We start from the raw sequence: 14,590 nt of genomic DNA on the forward strand, positions 1-14,590 counted from the left end.
ATAGACTATTGTATGTGTTCAGATATCTGTTCAGATGTACCCATGCTATCATATTCAGCCTTTTTTTTCATGCCTGCATTCTCCACCAAATGTAGCAAATCGTATGACTCATTCTGTATGGTCCCATCTACTTGTTTTCAGACGCATGCAACGATGACCTCACACGACCCATTTCATACTTGCTGTTGTTTTTGACCATTACACCATTGACCCCCCCAGGCTATTTACACAAGCCTCATTGCTTCCCATATAATGCAAAGGTCACAGGTTAGTGATTTTACTTAACCCTAATGAAGAGAGGTTGGAGGTCAGAGGTCAAATGATGATAAACTATTTTGAAAGGTCACTTCTAGTATAGTGCTAGTCCCCCCTGTACTCTGTCCACTTCTCGTTAGACAGATCGAATGTCACCGTATTGAGTCTTTGGGCAGATCTCTTTGTCAAAGCTCTTTGTCAGAGACTGCACAGTTTTATAAATAAGTGGTCAAAAGCATTATATCCTTGAAGTAGATGGATTATATTTAATTGATAAAATCTCCCAATGCCATGAAGGTTAATAGAGGGATTGAGTGTATTTATGGCACCTCTCTATCCTCTCATAAGCATGATATGGAATTTTTTAGACCGCATTCCCATTATCGGAATGAATTAAAGATGCCCTAAAGTTATTTACTGGGCTTTAACTTCATGCTTCTTGAAATGTGAATCTGATCAACTTGTAAGAACATTAAGATATATGTCCCACTAAGAGTAGCATTCATCCCCATGTACACAAAACATAACACAATCTGGCGGATTAAAGGAGGACGCAAACTATGCTGGAACCCATCAGATGTAATTCATCAAGACATTGTATATGGAAAATGTATACATTTTATGCGGATGTCATTTCATTTAGGGAAATATCTTCAAAAGGGATGAAAATGCACCGAAAAAACAATAGAACACAAAACATTTTTTTTAAAGTATTCATGTTTTATCCCCACAGGAAAAGGGCAGAATCCGAAGCTAGAAAAGGAAGTCTGCCCAACAGTAAGGAGATTCCGTCTCATAACCCCACCGACCCTGTGGAGCTTCGACGCATGAACTTCCAAACGCCTGGTAAGGGAATTTTGTGATAGCAAACACAAACCACTGCAAAGCTTCCTAGATCCATAATCACTCAATGATTTAAGAAATTACGGACATCTTAGTCAAATTAAGATGGCTTTATATTAAGATGGCTGTAGTTACTTATCTTCACCTGACTTAGTAAGTAAAGCAGTAGAATTAATGTAATATATCAAATCTGTTTGTTATCATTGGGAAATGTGTGTGAATGTCTCCTCTTTGCGATGTGCTTGCTCATGCATGACCTCTTTAAAAGTCAACACCTAAATGCTAAACCAACACTTCTCATAGAGTTCCCATGACTACAACATTCAGGGGGGTCATTGTTCAAAGTGTGGCAGGACATGATGGAAAATGGACAGGTGGTGGGGAAAGATGCACAGGGTCAAAACTGATTAACTCCTCCCAGGAGACAGAGAGAGAGAGAGCAAAGAGAGGTGCTGAAGACAGCAGTGCAAGGCTAATACTTTCATGGCAGTTACCATCATCCTTGTCTTCATGGGTCACCTACAGATGTAGGATATTTATTTGAGACAGTTTGCTATAGCATGAAAATAATCCTGTAGTAACAGGAAATGCGAATTATTATGTGGGGTTGATACATTTTTCATTATGGCAAATCAAGACTGACATTTTAAAGTGGAAATATTTTTAAACATTGAAAACACTACACGTTTACACTGCTGTGAAGGAAAATTCTCAGCAACAAAAGAGTGATCAAATTAAGATCCTACACCTGTAGGTCGGTGCAGCCTTTGCCAAGCTAACACTAGTCTCAAAGTGACAGTGTAGCATGTTGGAAGTCACAGTGTCACAGTGCCATGTTACATCCTGTACATGAGGCAGTGGACGGTGGAGAGTGGGCCAGTGACAAGTTGTGAACACAAACGTCCCCTCCCTTTTGACCTTCGAGGTGAACAGAGGTTATGCCTGAGCTGCCTGGTTCTGTGACCCCTTTTTGTTGCCGAGGGGGAAAAGATGGCTGTCACAGTCCATTTGTCCCTTGGATAGCCAATGCATTTTTTATTTTTTTTGAGTGAAGAGACACGCTCAACTTGGTACTGGAGTTCTTCTGGCAGGGAGAGCAGTGGGACAGGTGTTCGGGGACTGACAATAATGTAATATCAAAGCCACATTTTTCAGGTCAGCTCATATGAAAAGGGGATAAAATATCCCAGCCGCAGGCAGATTTTTTTTGAAAGATTATGCATATTTATGAAACCCCTACTCTCAATGACGTTATATCCATTACTGGAAATGTCAAACTTGGCAAAGGGGGCGTTTTTTCCCCTCTCAGTTTTCACTTTGAGAAGGGGACTTCAGAGTGATCTAAACCACCACACTTTCCCTATTTCCAGAATCCTCTACAACCATCTTGATTAGTCTCGCACACCATTCTCATTTTCCAAAGAGCCTCTCAAAGTGGCTCTCGACTTGCTCGAGCGGTCCAAACATCTTTGTCTCTCTCTTTTAGAGCTTCTTCTCCAATTCTGATTGGTGCTACATTAGACTTAGTTTCTCTTCCCTCCCTCGCTCCCTCTTTTCCTCCCTCTCTCACCTCGCTGCTCCTCAATGCTTATTTCCATCTTGAGGATGCTTGATGTGTGCATGGTGCCACGCGGCGAGTGGTAGTTCCATTGTCAACCGGCGGCTGAAAATGGGTCTTGAGTGGTAGGGGCCGATAGAAACACCCTCTTGGAGAAATAGAGCGAGTGAGTGCGGGAGAAAAGAGGCCCCGCTTTTTCGCTTTTTCCATTAGCTAATGCCCACTTGTGTTATCAGTGTAGATGAAAAGACCACTTACTTGCCCTTGCAGACACTTGTCTCAGGCAGGAGAGTGGGAAAACCGTCACCGTGTCCCGGCTATTATGAAACCTCTGCTATCTGGGACTGGGTGACAGCACTTGTCCTTAGTCAACGTTTCGGGAGCTGTGTTTAAGCCTGGACATACATAGTGACTTCGGTCAACCCCACACAACCCCCCTTCTCTGCTCTCTTCTCTGTTCTCTCACATACCTTCACCACAAACAACTTATACAGAATACATCTGGTAGCCTGTGTGCTAACACTATTTACAATGTCAGTTCTACCTTGTCAAAGTAAAGTCCACCAAAGTTTTTTTTATGCAAGGTGAAACTTCCTGCCTGCAGACTTTGTAGGATATCTGATGGTCAGAATGGATCTCATTATGATAGGATTGTGCGATCGCTTGACTCAGTTCTTCAACGTCTCCGAATTGTTTCCCGGCTCTGTTTTGTTGAGTGTTTTCATGTCCTTCCCACCGATTTACACATGGTGGCGTAGGCTAGCTTCTAGCATGTCAATGTGTGCGTTACTAACAGATCTATGTGACATTTAGATGATAGTGTATAATTCTAGTTTCCGTCAGTTACCTTCCCCAACAGTTTCTACCCCTAAAACAAAACATTCATCACATTTCTAAGATCGTCTAAGAGTTTTTATTTATACCGCCGTTTCCTCCGCAGGTTCAGGTGACCCCGGTTACCCCAGTAACCTCCATTTGTCAAGTTAGTTGGTCTTGTTTATGCATTCACCACATTCTTTCTTTCTCTCTTTTGTTTTGTTCTGTTTTTTTTCCCTTCATCCCCCTCTCCTCCTCCTTTCTACATAAACTTGTAGTCAATCTCACCCCCATCTAATCCACACGTTACTTATTGCCATGTCATCCATCACAGGAGGCGGAGTTAAAAAATTACACCCCCTAGTAACATGTCATCACTCAAAGCAGACAACATCTTGGCCTAACTTCGTGATTTGTTTGTTTGTGGTTTGGTTTGTTTGTTTGTGAGTATGTCTTCCGTCATGCTATCTCCCACCGGCCGCTTCGGTGTGAATAACATTCTTCTCTCACAGTAGGAAGTGTTACAGGAAGTGAAGTCTGTTCGATGACTTCTCATTGACTTCCTTTCCTGTCCATATCTTCCTATGAGCATGCCACTGCTTTGAGTGAAAAAATAGCCTAACAACGATCCACTTCTCCATCCCCCTGTTACACACATGCTGCTTTTATAATGATTCACTGGTTGTAACCGTGGTATCGACCCCTCACCCCTGGCGTCTGACCTCTCGCCCGTTTGATTGACAGGCATGGCCAGCCACCCACCGATCCCCATCCTGGACCTAGCTGATCATCTGGAGCGTTTGAAAGCCAACGACAACCTAAAGTTTTCGCAGGAATACGAGGTAAACATGAGGCTTGTTTCTTATCTGTTTGCATATTAGGGTCAGATTGGAGGTGTTATCGGAGAAGGATTCATGATTTCAATGAATTAAAATGCCGTCTGTCATTCAGAACAAAAGGTTGGTATGTTAAAGACTTTCAACTTTTGATTATGCTTCATGGTCACAGTGAAAACATCACTGGGTGTCCCGGTTTGGACTGAGTCACCCCTGGTACATTGTATGTGAAAACATGGAAATTATTCCATTAATCTACATGCTTGTTAGCGTATGCTATCCCAACAGTGTAGGCTCATGTGCCTGAGAGAGGCTGGATGCCCTCTAAACTCATTGTGTCACTCATTGTGTAATGTGTCAGGGAGTTTATTTAAGCCCAAAGTCTCGCCATGTAATGTTATTTTCCTGGAACCCTTTAATCCAGTCATTACAAAAGTGTCACAGCCCTGCCAACCTGCCGTTCAGGAAAGCCAGTCCGCACATGGCAGCTGGCATTCAGGAAAAAAAACAAAGATGGCTTCCTGTGGAGAACCTGTTCACCGGTCACACCCGGGAAACCCAAATCTCACAATCCTTCCAATCTGCCTAATGCAAAGTGAAAATGAAACATTTATCCAGTCACAGCGGGATTGATTGAAAGGCTCGTCGTCCCCGCGCTGCCATATCTCTGAACGGCAATCATTTTCCTATTTAAAATGGACACTGCTCGGAAAAGGTCAGCTTCTCGCAAACACGACATAATCTCAGTTGCTCGCAGACAAGGTGACACGACTCATCGGCCAGGATTCGCCAAAGTCTCATCTGACCGGAGAAGAAGGGAAGAAGAAGAAGTCTTTGGTAGAACTGCGGCGGTCATAAAATTCTGTGTAGCATATCCACACCATCACACTTGCCACTGATGCAAGACTTTGGAACGTCTAGGCCCCTACATTTAAAAAAGTCTAATAAATCCAATTAATACACACTGAGTGTACAAAATATTAAGGACACCTTTCTAATATTGAGTTGCACCCCCGTTAGCCCTCAGAACAGCCTCAATTCATCAGCGCATAGACTCTACAAGGTGCCGAAAGAGTTCCACAGGGATGCTTGCCCATGTTGACTCCAATGCTTCCCACAGTTGTGTCAAGTTGGCTGGATGTCCTTTGGGTGGTGGAACATTCTTGATACACATGGGAAAATATTGAGTGTGAAAAACCCAGCAGCTTTGCAGTTTTTGACACACTCAAACCAGTGTGCCTGGCACTGACTACCATACCCCGTTCAAAGGCACTTAAATATTTTGTCTTGCCGATTCACCGTCTGAATGGCACACATACACAATCCATGTCTCAAAAATCCTTCTTTGACCTCTATCCTCCCCTTCATCTTCACTGATTGAAGAGGATTTGAAAGGTGACATCAATAAGGGATCAGATCTTTCACCTGGCTATTAAAAATCAAATACAAATTCACCATAATTGTAGGCTAACTCTATAAGCACAATCAATGAACCAACAGCATCACCTAGGCCTATACGTTATCTCCCAGACTCGTGGATAGAAAGATTGGAGCATAGCATAAGGCAACCATAAGGTAACCAGTCCATACAGTAATCATAATACAGTGCATTCGGAAAGTGTTCAGACCCCTTGACTTTTTCCACATTTTGTTAGGTTACAGCCTAATTCTAAAATTGATTACATCTCTTTTTTTCCCTCATCAATCGACACATAATGACAGAGCAAAAATAGGTTTTTAGAAATGTTTGCTAATTTATAAAAATGTTTAAATAGAAATATCATATTTACATACATTTGAAGTGGGAAGTTTACATACACCTTAGCCAAATACATTTAAACTCAGTTTTTCACAATTCCTGACATTTAATCATAGTAAAGATTCACTGTCTTAGGTCAGTTAGGATCATCACTTCATTTTAGGAATGTGAAATGTCAGAATAAAATTAGAGAGAATGATTTATTTAACTTTTATTTATTTCATCACATTCACAGTGGGTCAGAAGTTTACATACACTCAATTAGTATTTGGTAGCATTACCTTTAAATTGTTACACTTGGGTCAAATGTTCGGGTAGCCTTCCACAAGCTTCCCACAATAAGTTGGGTGAATTTTGGCCCATTCCTCCTGACAGAGCTGGTGTAACTGAGTCAGGTTTCTAGGCCTCCTTGCTCGCACACTCTTTTTCAGTTCTGCCCACACATTTTCTATAGATTGAGGTCAGGGCTTTGTGATTCCCACTCCAATAACTTGACTTTGTTGTCCTTAAGCCATTTTGCCACAACTTTGGAAGTATGCTTGGGGTCATTGTCCATTTGGAAGACCCATTTGCGACCAAGCTTCCTGACTGATGTCTTGAGATGTTGCTTCAATATATCCACGTAATTTTCCCTCCTCATGATATGAAGTGCACCAGTCCCTCCTGCAGCAAAGTACCCCACAACATAATGCTGCCACCACCGTGCTTCACGCTTGGGATGGTGTTCTTCGGCTTGCAAGCCTCTCCCTTTTTCCTCCAAACATAATGATGGTCATTATGGCCAAACAGTTCTATTTTAGTTTCATCAGACCAGAGGACATTTCTCCAAAAAGTATGATCTTTGTCCCCATGTGCAGTTGCAAACCATAGTCTGGTTCTTTTATGGCAGTTTTGGAGCAGTAGCTTCTTCCTTGCTGAGCGGCCTATAAGGTTATGTCAATATAGGACTCGTTTTCCTGTGGATATAGATACTTTTGTACCTGTTTCCTCCAGCATCTTCACAAGGTCCTTTGCTGTTTTCTGGATTGATTTGCTCTTTTCACACCAAAGTACGTTCATCTCTAGGAGACAGAACGCGTCTCCTTCCTGAGCAGAATGACGGCTGCGTGGTCCCATGGTGTTTATACTTGCGTACTATTGTTTGTACAGATGAACGTGGTACCTTCAGTCATTTTATAAGTTGCTCCCAAGGATGAACCAGACTTGTGGAGGTCTACAATTTTTTTCCGAGATCCTGGTTGTTTTCTTTTGATTTTCCCATGATGTCAAGCAAGGAGGCACTGAGTTTGAAGGTAGGCCTTGAAATACATCCACAGGTACACCTCCAATTGACTCAAATGATGTCAATTAGCCTATCAGAAGCTTATAAAGCCATGACATAATTTTCTGGAATTTTCCAAGCTGTTTATAGGCACAGTCATCTTAGTGTATGTAAACTTCTGACCCACTTTAATTGTGATACAGTGAATTATAAGTGAAATAATTTGTCTATAAACAATTGTTGGAAAAATGTGTTGTATCATACACAAAGTAGATGTCCTCACCGACTTGCCAAAACTGTAGTTTGTTAACAAGAAATGTGTGGAGTGGTTGAGAAAGGAGTTTTAATGACTCCAACCTAAGTGTATGTAAACTTCTGACTTCAACTGTAAGTATTCAGACCCATGACTCAGTTCCCCGTTGAATCATCTTTGGCAGCAATTACAGTCTTGAGTCTTCTTGGGTATGACGCTACAAGCTTGGTACATCTGTATTTGGGGAGTTTCTCTCATTTTTCTCTGCAGATCCTCTCTAGCTCTGTCAGGTTGGATGGGGAGTGTTGCTGCACAGCTATTTTCAGGTGTTAGTTCGGTTTCAAGTCTGGCTGGGCCACTGAAAGACATGCAGAGACTTGTCCCGAAGCCACTCCTGAGCGCTCTGGAGCAGGTTTTCATCAGGGATCTATCTGTACTTTTCTCCTTTCAACTTTGCCTCAATCCTGACTAGTCTCCCAGTCCCTTCTGCTAAAAAGCACCCTGACAACATGAAGCTTCACCGTAGGGATGGTACCAGGTTTCCTCCAGACGTGACGCTTGGCATTCAGACCAAAGAGTTCAATCTTGATTTCATCAGACCATATAATCTTGTTTCTCATGGTCTGACAGTCTTTAGGTGCCTTTTACTGAGGAGTAGCTTCCATCTGGCCAATCTACCATAAAGGCCTGATTGGTGGAGTGCTGCAGAGATGGTTGTCCTTCTGGAAGGTCCTCCAATCTCCACAGAGGAACTCTGGAGCTCTGTCAGAGTGATCATCGGGTTCTTGGTCACCTCCCTGACTAAGGCCCTTCTCCCCCGATTGCTCAGTTTGGCCGTGCAGCTAACTCTAGGAGGAGTCTTGGTTGTTCCAAACTTCTTCCATTTAAGAATGATGGAGGCCACTGTTCTTGGGGACCTTCAATGCTGCAGACATTTTTTTGGTACCCTTCCCCAAATCTGTGCCTCGACACAATCCTGTCTCTGAGTTTTATGGGAAATTCATTCGAACTCATGGCTTGGTTTTTGCTCTGACATGCATTGTCAACTGTGGGATCTTATATACAGTTCCAGTCAAAAGTTGGGACACACCTACTCATTCAAGGTTTTTTTTTTAATTTATTTTTTTACTATTTTCTACATTGTAGAATAATAGCGAAGACATCAAAACTATGAAATAACACAAATGGAATCATGTAGTATCCAAAAAAGTCTTAGACAAATCAAAATATATTTTATATTTGAGATTCTTCAAAGTAGCCACCCTTAAGCCTTGATGATAGCTTTGTACACTCTCTTGGCATTCTCTCAACCAGCTTCACCTGGAATGATTTTCCAACAGTCTTGAAGGAGTTCCCAGATAAGCTGAGCATTTGTTGGCTGCTTTTCCATCACTCTGCGGTCCAACTCATCCCAAACAATCTTAATTGGGTTGAGGTCGGGTGATTGTGGAGGCCACGTCATCTGATGCAGCACTCCTTGGTCAAATAGCTCTTACACAGCCTGGAGGTGTGTTGTTATCCTGTTGAAAAACAAATGATATTCCCACTAAGCGCAAACCAAATGAGATTGCGTATCACTGCAGAATGCTGTGGTAGCCGTGCTGGTTAAGTGTGCCTTGAATTCTAAATAAATCACTGACAGTGTCACCAGCAAAGCACCCCCATACCATATCACCTTCTCCTCCATGCTTGATGGTGAGAACCACACATGCGGAGATCATCCATTCACCTACTCTGCATCTCACAAAGACATGGCAGTTGGAACCAAAAATCTATAGTTTGGACTCATCAGACCAAAGTTCAAATTTCCACCCTGTCTAAAGTCCATTGCTCGTGTTTCTTGGCCCAAGCTAGTCTATTATTTTTTTGGTGTCCTTTAGTAGTCATTTCTATGCAGCAATTCGACCATGAAGGCCTGATTCTCACAGTCTCCTCCTGAACAGTTGATGTTGAGATGTGTCTGTTACTTGAAGTCTGTGAAGCATTTATTTGGGGCTGCAATCTGAGGTGCTGTTGACTCTAATGAACTTATCCTCTGCAGCAGAGGTAACTCTGGGTCTTCCTTTCCTGTGGCGGTCCTCATGTGAGCCAGTTTCATCATAGCTCTTGATTGTTTTTCTGACTGCACAATGGCCCTGCGTCGTCCGGGTTAGGGCTTGGTCGGGGTAGGCCATCATTGTAAATATTAATTTCTTCTTAACTGACTTGCCTAGTTCAATAAAGGTTAAATAAAAATAGATAAAACAAATAAATAATAAACTTTCAAAGTTGTTCTTGCCATAATATGTAAATGGTATTTTAGCAAATAAGCCAATCTTCTGAAACTTTCAAGGCTGTTCTTGCCATAATATGGACTTGGTCTTTTACCAAATAAGGCAATCTTCTGTATACCACCCCTACCTTCTCCCAACACAACTGATTGGCTCAAAGGCATTAAGAAGGAAATAACTTCCACAAATTAACTTTTAACAAGGCACACATGTTAATTGAAATGCATTCCAGGTGACTAGTTGAAGAAGCTGGTTGAGAGAATGCCAAGAGTGTGCAAAGCTGTCATCAAGGCAGAGGGTGGCTACTTTGAATAATCTCAAATATAGAATATATTTAGATTTGTTCAACACTTTTTTGGTTACCTCATGATTCCATATGTGTTATTTCATAGTTGTGATGTCTTCACTATTATTCTACATTGTAGAAAACCCTTGAATGAGTAAGTGTGTCCACACTTGTGACTGGTACTGTAGACAGGTGTGTGCCTTTTAAAATCATGTCCAATCAAATGAATTTGCAACTGGTGGACTCCAATCAAGTATTAGAAACATCTCAAAGATGATCGATGGAAACAGGATGCACCTGAGCTCAATTTCGAGTCTCATAGCAAAGTGTCTGAATACTTATGTGAATAAGGTATTTCTGTTTTTACTTCAAATATATTTGCGAAATTTTCTAAAACTGTTTTCACTTTGTCACTATGGGGTATTTTGTGTAGATTGCGTAGGCATTTTAAAATATTTAATTCATTTTAGAATAAGGCAGTAACGTAACAAAATGTGGAAAACGTCAAGGGGTCAAAAAACTTTCCCAAGGCACTGTAATACAGTCCGCACTCAAAGGCGATTACTAGAATTTCTTTAATTTTGGAGTATAAGCTGGACCAATTATGTGCCAAAGACATCTTAAATCTATTCCATTTTTTAAAATGTTTTTCTTCTGTGTGTAATATGTGGTAGGCTATTAGGCTATATTGTATAACGGCACAATCATTATTTCAATTCAGTTTATTTGGGGGGGGCTCATATTGAGGTCTATGAATAAGCTCTAATATGGGTATGGGCGTTCTGCATGCAGTGTTTTAAATGCATCACCTTAGAAAGCACTGTCTATTTTGTTGTTTGGCTTTGAAGCAACATCCACAATGACCATGTTTTCCACTCAGTTTCAAGCTATTGTTGAAAATCTTTCTTCAAATTGATAGATTACAGTGAGGTGAGTTTTAAAAACATGATATGGATTTATGTGATTTTCAATTTCTTTTGCATTGATGTCAGAGTGGTTAGATGGACGTCGTTAGCCAACGCATGTCCAGGGTGCATAAGAGGTGATTACCGTGACTCAATGGTCACGTGGAATTTGACTGCGGTCATGACTCATGACTGCCGGTGGAGTGGTAATACGGTCACCGCAACAGCCCTAGTCTTTGGTTTGTGGCGTTCACAAAGACATAATCCTATTTCTGTGATTTCATCAGACGATGAAACCTACTGGGTTTGATTGATTGGAGCAGAGTGGCAGGGGCCAAACGTAAAGTTACCATTTTTTTCCCTCCCCTCACAGTCATTGCTCTCGGCAGTCACTCCACAAATGTGGCTGTAAATACCTTTTTAAAGCCCAATAAATCCCCATTATTCCTACCCCCGCTCGCTATTGCTAGATAGATTCTGTGCAAAACACAATGGGAGTAAATCTAAATAGATGAACTTGAGTTCAACTGATTGTTGGTGAAGCTGCAGAATTGTGCTAGAGCGCCGGGGTCCTTTCAGGGGCATTGTGTGTGATGGAACTGCAGTCAACCTCTTTCTCTCTCTCGCTCTCTGCCTCTCTCTCTGTGTCTCTCACTCCTCTCTCTCTCTCTGTGGGCTGTGCCACCACAGCTCCAAACCATGAGGTCAAAATGTGGCTGGCTGCCAAGCTTCCCCAACCGTTATTGCACCTTATGTACATTGAATTTTAATTCCAAGGCTGGTATTTTCACAAGGTATGGAAAGTCATTTTCAGAGCACAACGAAAGGTCTTTGTTATGATCAATGTTGCGACCAACTGTTTCAACTTAGCTTTGTTCTGACTGACTCACACTGCATTCTGGTCTGTATTCCTGCAGATAATGTATGTTTCACAACTGAGATTTGGTCAAAGTTCACACGCTCTTAACCCTTATTAAAGTGTATCTCATCCCCAGGCCAAAGAGAAATCAGACATAATTCAAAGGTTAACTGTCCAAAAAGTAAATATCCCTTTTTCAGTCATTCGTCTAGAGATTATACAGGGAGATATTATCCGAGACTCTAACCGCCTCATGTATAAACAAACATGATCATTTCATCTTTAATCAAGGAGGGAGAAAGCGTTTGGTTGTAAACTCTAGAGCCTTGTTCGGTTTCAATACTCTTACAATGCATCCTTCCTCCACAATTCCTAAAAGAAATCACTAACCTCAAATCAAATTTAATTGAATTGTATTACACATGCGCCGAATACAAGAGGTGTAGACTTTACTATAATGTGCTTTCTAACGAGCCCTTTCCAACAATGCCGAGTTAAAAAGTATGAAAAAATATAAATGAAAATAGTAACATAATAAAAGACAAAAACAATATAGGAAGATGAATACCGACTTAATGTGCAGGGGTACGAGGTAGTTGAGGTAATTGAGGTAATATTGACATGTAGGTATGGGTAAAAGTGACTAGGCAATCAGGATAGATAATCAACAGAGTAGCAGCAGCGCATGTGTGAAAGTGTGTCCGTGTGTGGCATCAATATGCGTGTGTGTGTGTGTGTGTGTGTGTGAGTGCGTGTCAGGGTAGCCATTTGAGTAACTGTTCAGCAGTCTTATGGCTTCGGGTTAGAAACTGTTCAGGAGCCTTTTGGTCCCAGACTTGGCACTCTGTTACTGCTTGGGTAGCTGGAGTATTTGACAACTTTTAGGGCTTTCCTCTGACACCGCCTAGTATAGAGGACGTGTATGACCGGGAGCTCGGCCCCAGTGATGTACAGGATCGTATGCACTACCCTCTGTAACGCCTTATGGTGGATGCCAAGTAGCCATACCAAGCGATGATGCAGCTAGTCAAGTCGTGCACAGCTACTCAGTCATGGGTGAACAGGGAGTACAGGACGGGACTAAGCACGCACCCCTGATGGGTCCCCATGTTTGTGGGTCAGCATGGCAGATGTGTTGTTGCCTACCCTTACCACCTGGGGGCGGCCCGTTAGGAAGTCCAGGATCCAGTTGCAGAGGAAGGTGTTCATTCCCAGGGTCCTTAGCTTAGTGATGAGCTTGGAGGGCACAATGGTGTTGAACGCTGAGCTGTAGTCAATTAACGGCATTCTCACATAAGTGTTCCTTTTGTCCAGATGGGAAAGGGCAGTGTGGAGTGCAATAGAGATTTCATCTTCTGTGGATATTCCAGTCTGTGCTAGGGAAACAGTCCTGTAGCTTAGCATCAGGTGACATGCTGGTAGAAATGAAGTAATAAGGATTTCAGTTTTCCTGCAGTAAAATCACCCGCCACTAGGAGCGCCACCGCTGGGTGAGCATTTTGTTGTTTGCTCATGGCCCTATACAGCTCATTGAGTGTGGTCTTAGTGCCAGCAGTGGTTTGTGGTGGTAAGTAGACAGCTACAAATAATATATGTGAAACCTCTCTTGGTGTGGTCTACAGCTTATCATGAGGTATTCATATTCAGGTGAGCAGAACCTCGAGACTTCCTTACAGCGCACCAGCTGTTGAAAACAAAGAGACACACACCACCCCCCGAGTTTGCCCAACGCTGCCGTTCTGTCTTGCCAATGTATAGAAAAAAACAGCTAGATGTATATTTTCCATGTCCTTGTTCAGCCACAACTTGGAGAAATGGATATTACAGTTATTCAGATCACGTTGATAGGATTGTCTCTAACAGAGTTCGTCCAGTTTATTTTCCAGTAATTGCACGTTCTCCAATATAACGGACGGTAGAGGGGGTTTATCCACTCGCTGACGTTGTCTCATCGGGTATCCCACACGCCGGCCAATTGCGCCGCTTTTTCCTTCTTCGAGTGTCAGGAATTTGGGCCTGGTCTGGGATGATCAGTATATCATTTGCCTCCGACTCATTGAAGCAAAAATCCTCATCTAAATCGAGGTTAGTGATCGCTGTTCTCATGTCCAGAAACTCTTTTCGGTTATAGAAAATGATGCGGGAAACATGTACAAAATAAATTATGATCAGCTCAAAAAAATACTCATAATAGCACAATTGGTCAGTAGCCCGTAAAACGGCTGCTATTCTCTCCAGTGTCATTGTAGTAGCATGAATTTACTGGATTGGTGTCATAAACATTTCCACTAGCATGCTTTCACCAATTATGTGATGTCACTATCAGAAAGGAGGAAGGAATTATGCATTTAAATAATATTTGAACACATTTACCTCTCTGTGCTTCCTGTCCTTTGGCGTCAGGTACCTTCATTTCCAATAGTGAGCATAATCGAGCTCATAACTCCCTTATTGGAAATATAAAAAGTTAGAGACTCATTAAAGAACACAGCCCAATATTTCCTCTGACATGTGAAATTGAACACTATGTTTAACAACGTGGTGGTTTCTCTTACACAACAAGTGGTATTACATTTAATAGCCAGTTTATTTACGGTGAGGGACCATCCAGGCTTTACAGAGCTTTACAGAGATTGCTGATTCTGTTGGTTGTACTCAATTGTACAGCTCTTCTGTGTGCCGTAAACCC

The 14,590-nt window shown here is 42.0% G+C and overlaps 1 protein-coding gene across 32 annotated transcripts in view; it reads left to right on the top strand.

Annotated features, from left to right (window-relative positions):
• The window catches only part of LOC112259973 (receptor-type tyrosine-protein phosphatase delta), a 600,208-nt gene that overhangs the window by 548,820 nt on the left and 36,798 nt on the right, over positions 1-14,590 (top strand). For 17 of the 32 annotated variants that reach the window (XM_024434700.2, XM_042328363.1, XM_042328366.1 and 14 more), the window contains 3 exons: positions 989-1,101; positions 3,597-3,638; positions 4,217-4,314. In XM_024434700.2, the coding sequence (XP_024290468.1) occupies positions 989-1,101; positions 3,597-3,638; positions 4,217-4,314 (253 nt within the window). The remainder of the gene's footprint in view (positions 1-988; positions 1,102-3,596; positions 3,639-4,216; positions 4,315-14,590) is intronic. The other 15 variants (XM_042328371.1, XM_042328374.1, XM_042328376.1 and 12 more) reach the window with 1 other exon arrangement.

Source organism: Oncorhynchus tshawytscha, linkage group LG10 (assembly GCF_018296145.1).
Source record: "Oncorhynchus tshawytscha isolate Ot180627B linkage group LG10, Otsh_v2.0, whole genome shotgun sequence".
In the NCBI taxonomy this organism is placed as follows: Eukaryota; Metazoa; Chordata; class Actinopteri; order Salmoniformes; family Salmonidae; genus Oncorhynchus; species Oncorhynchus tshawytscha.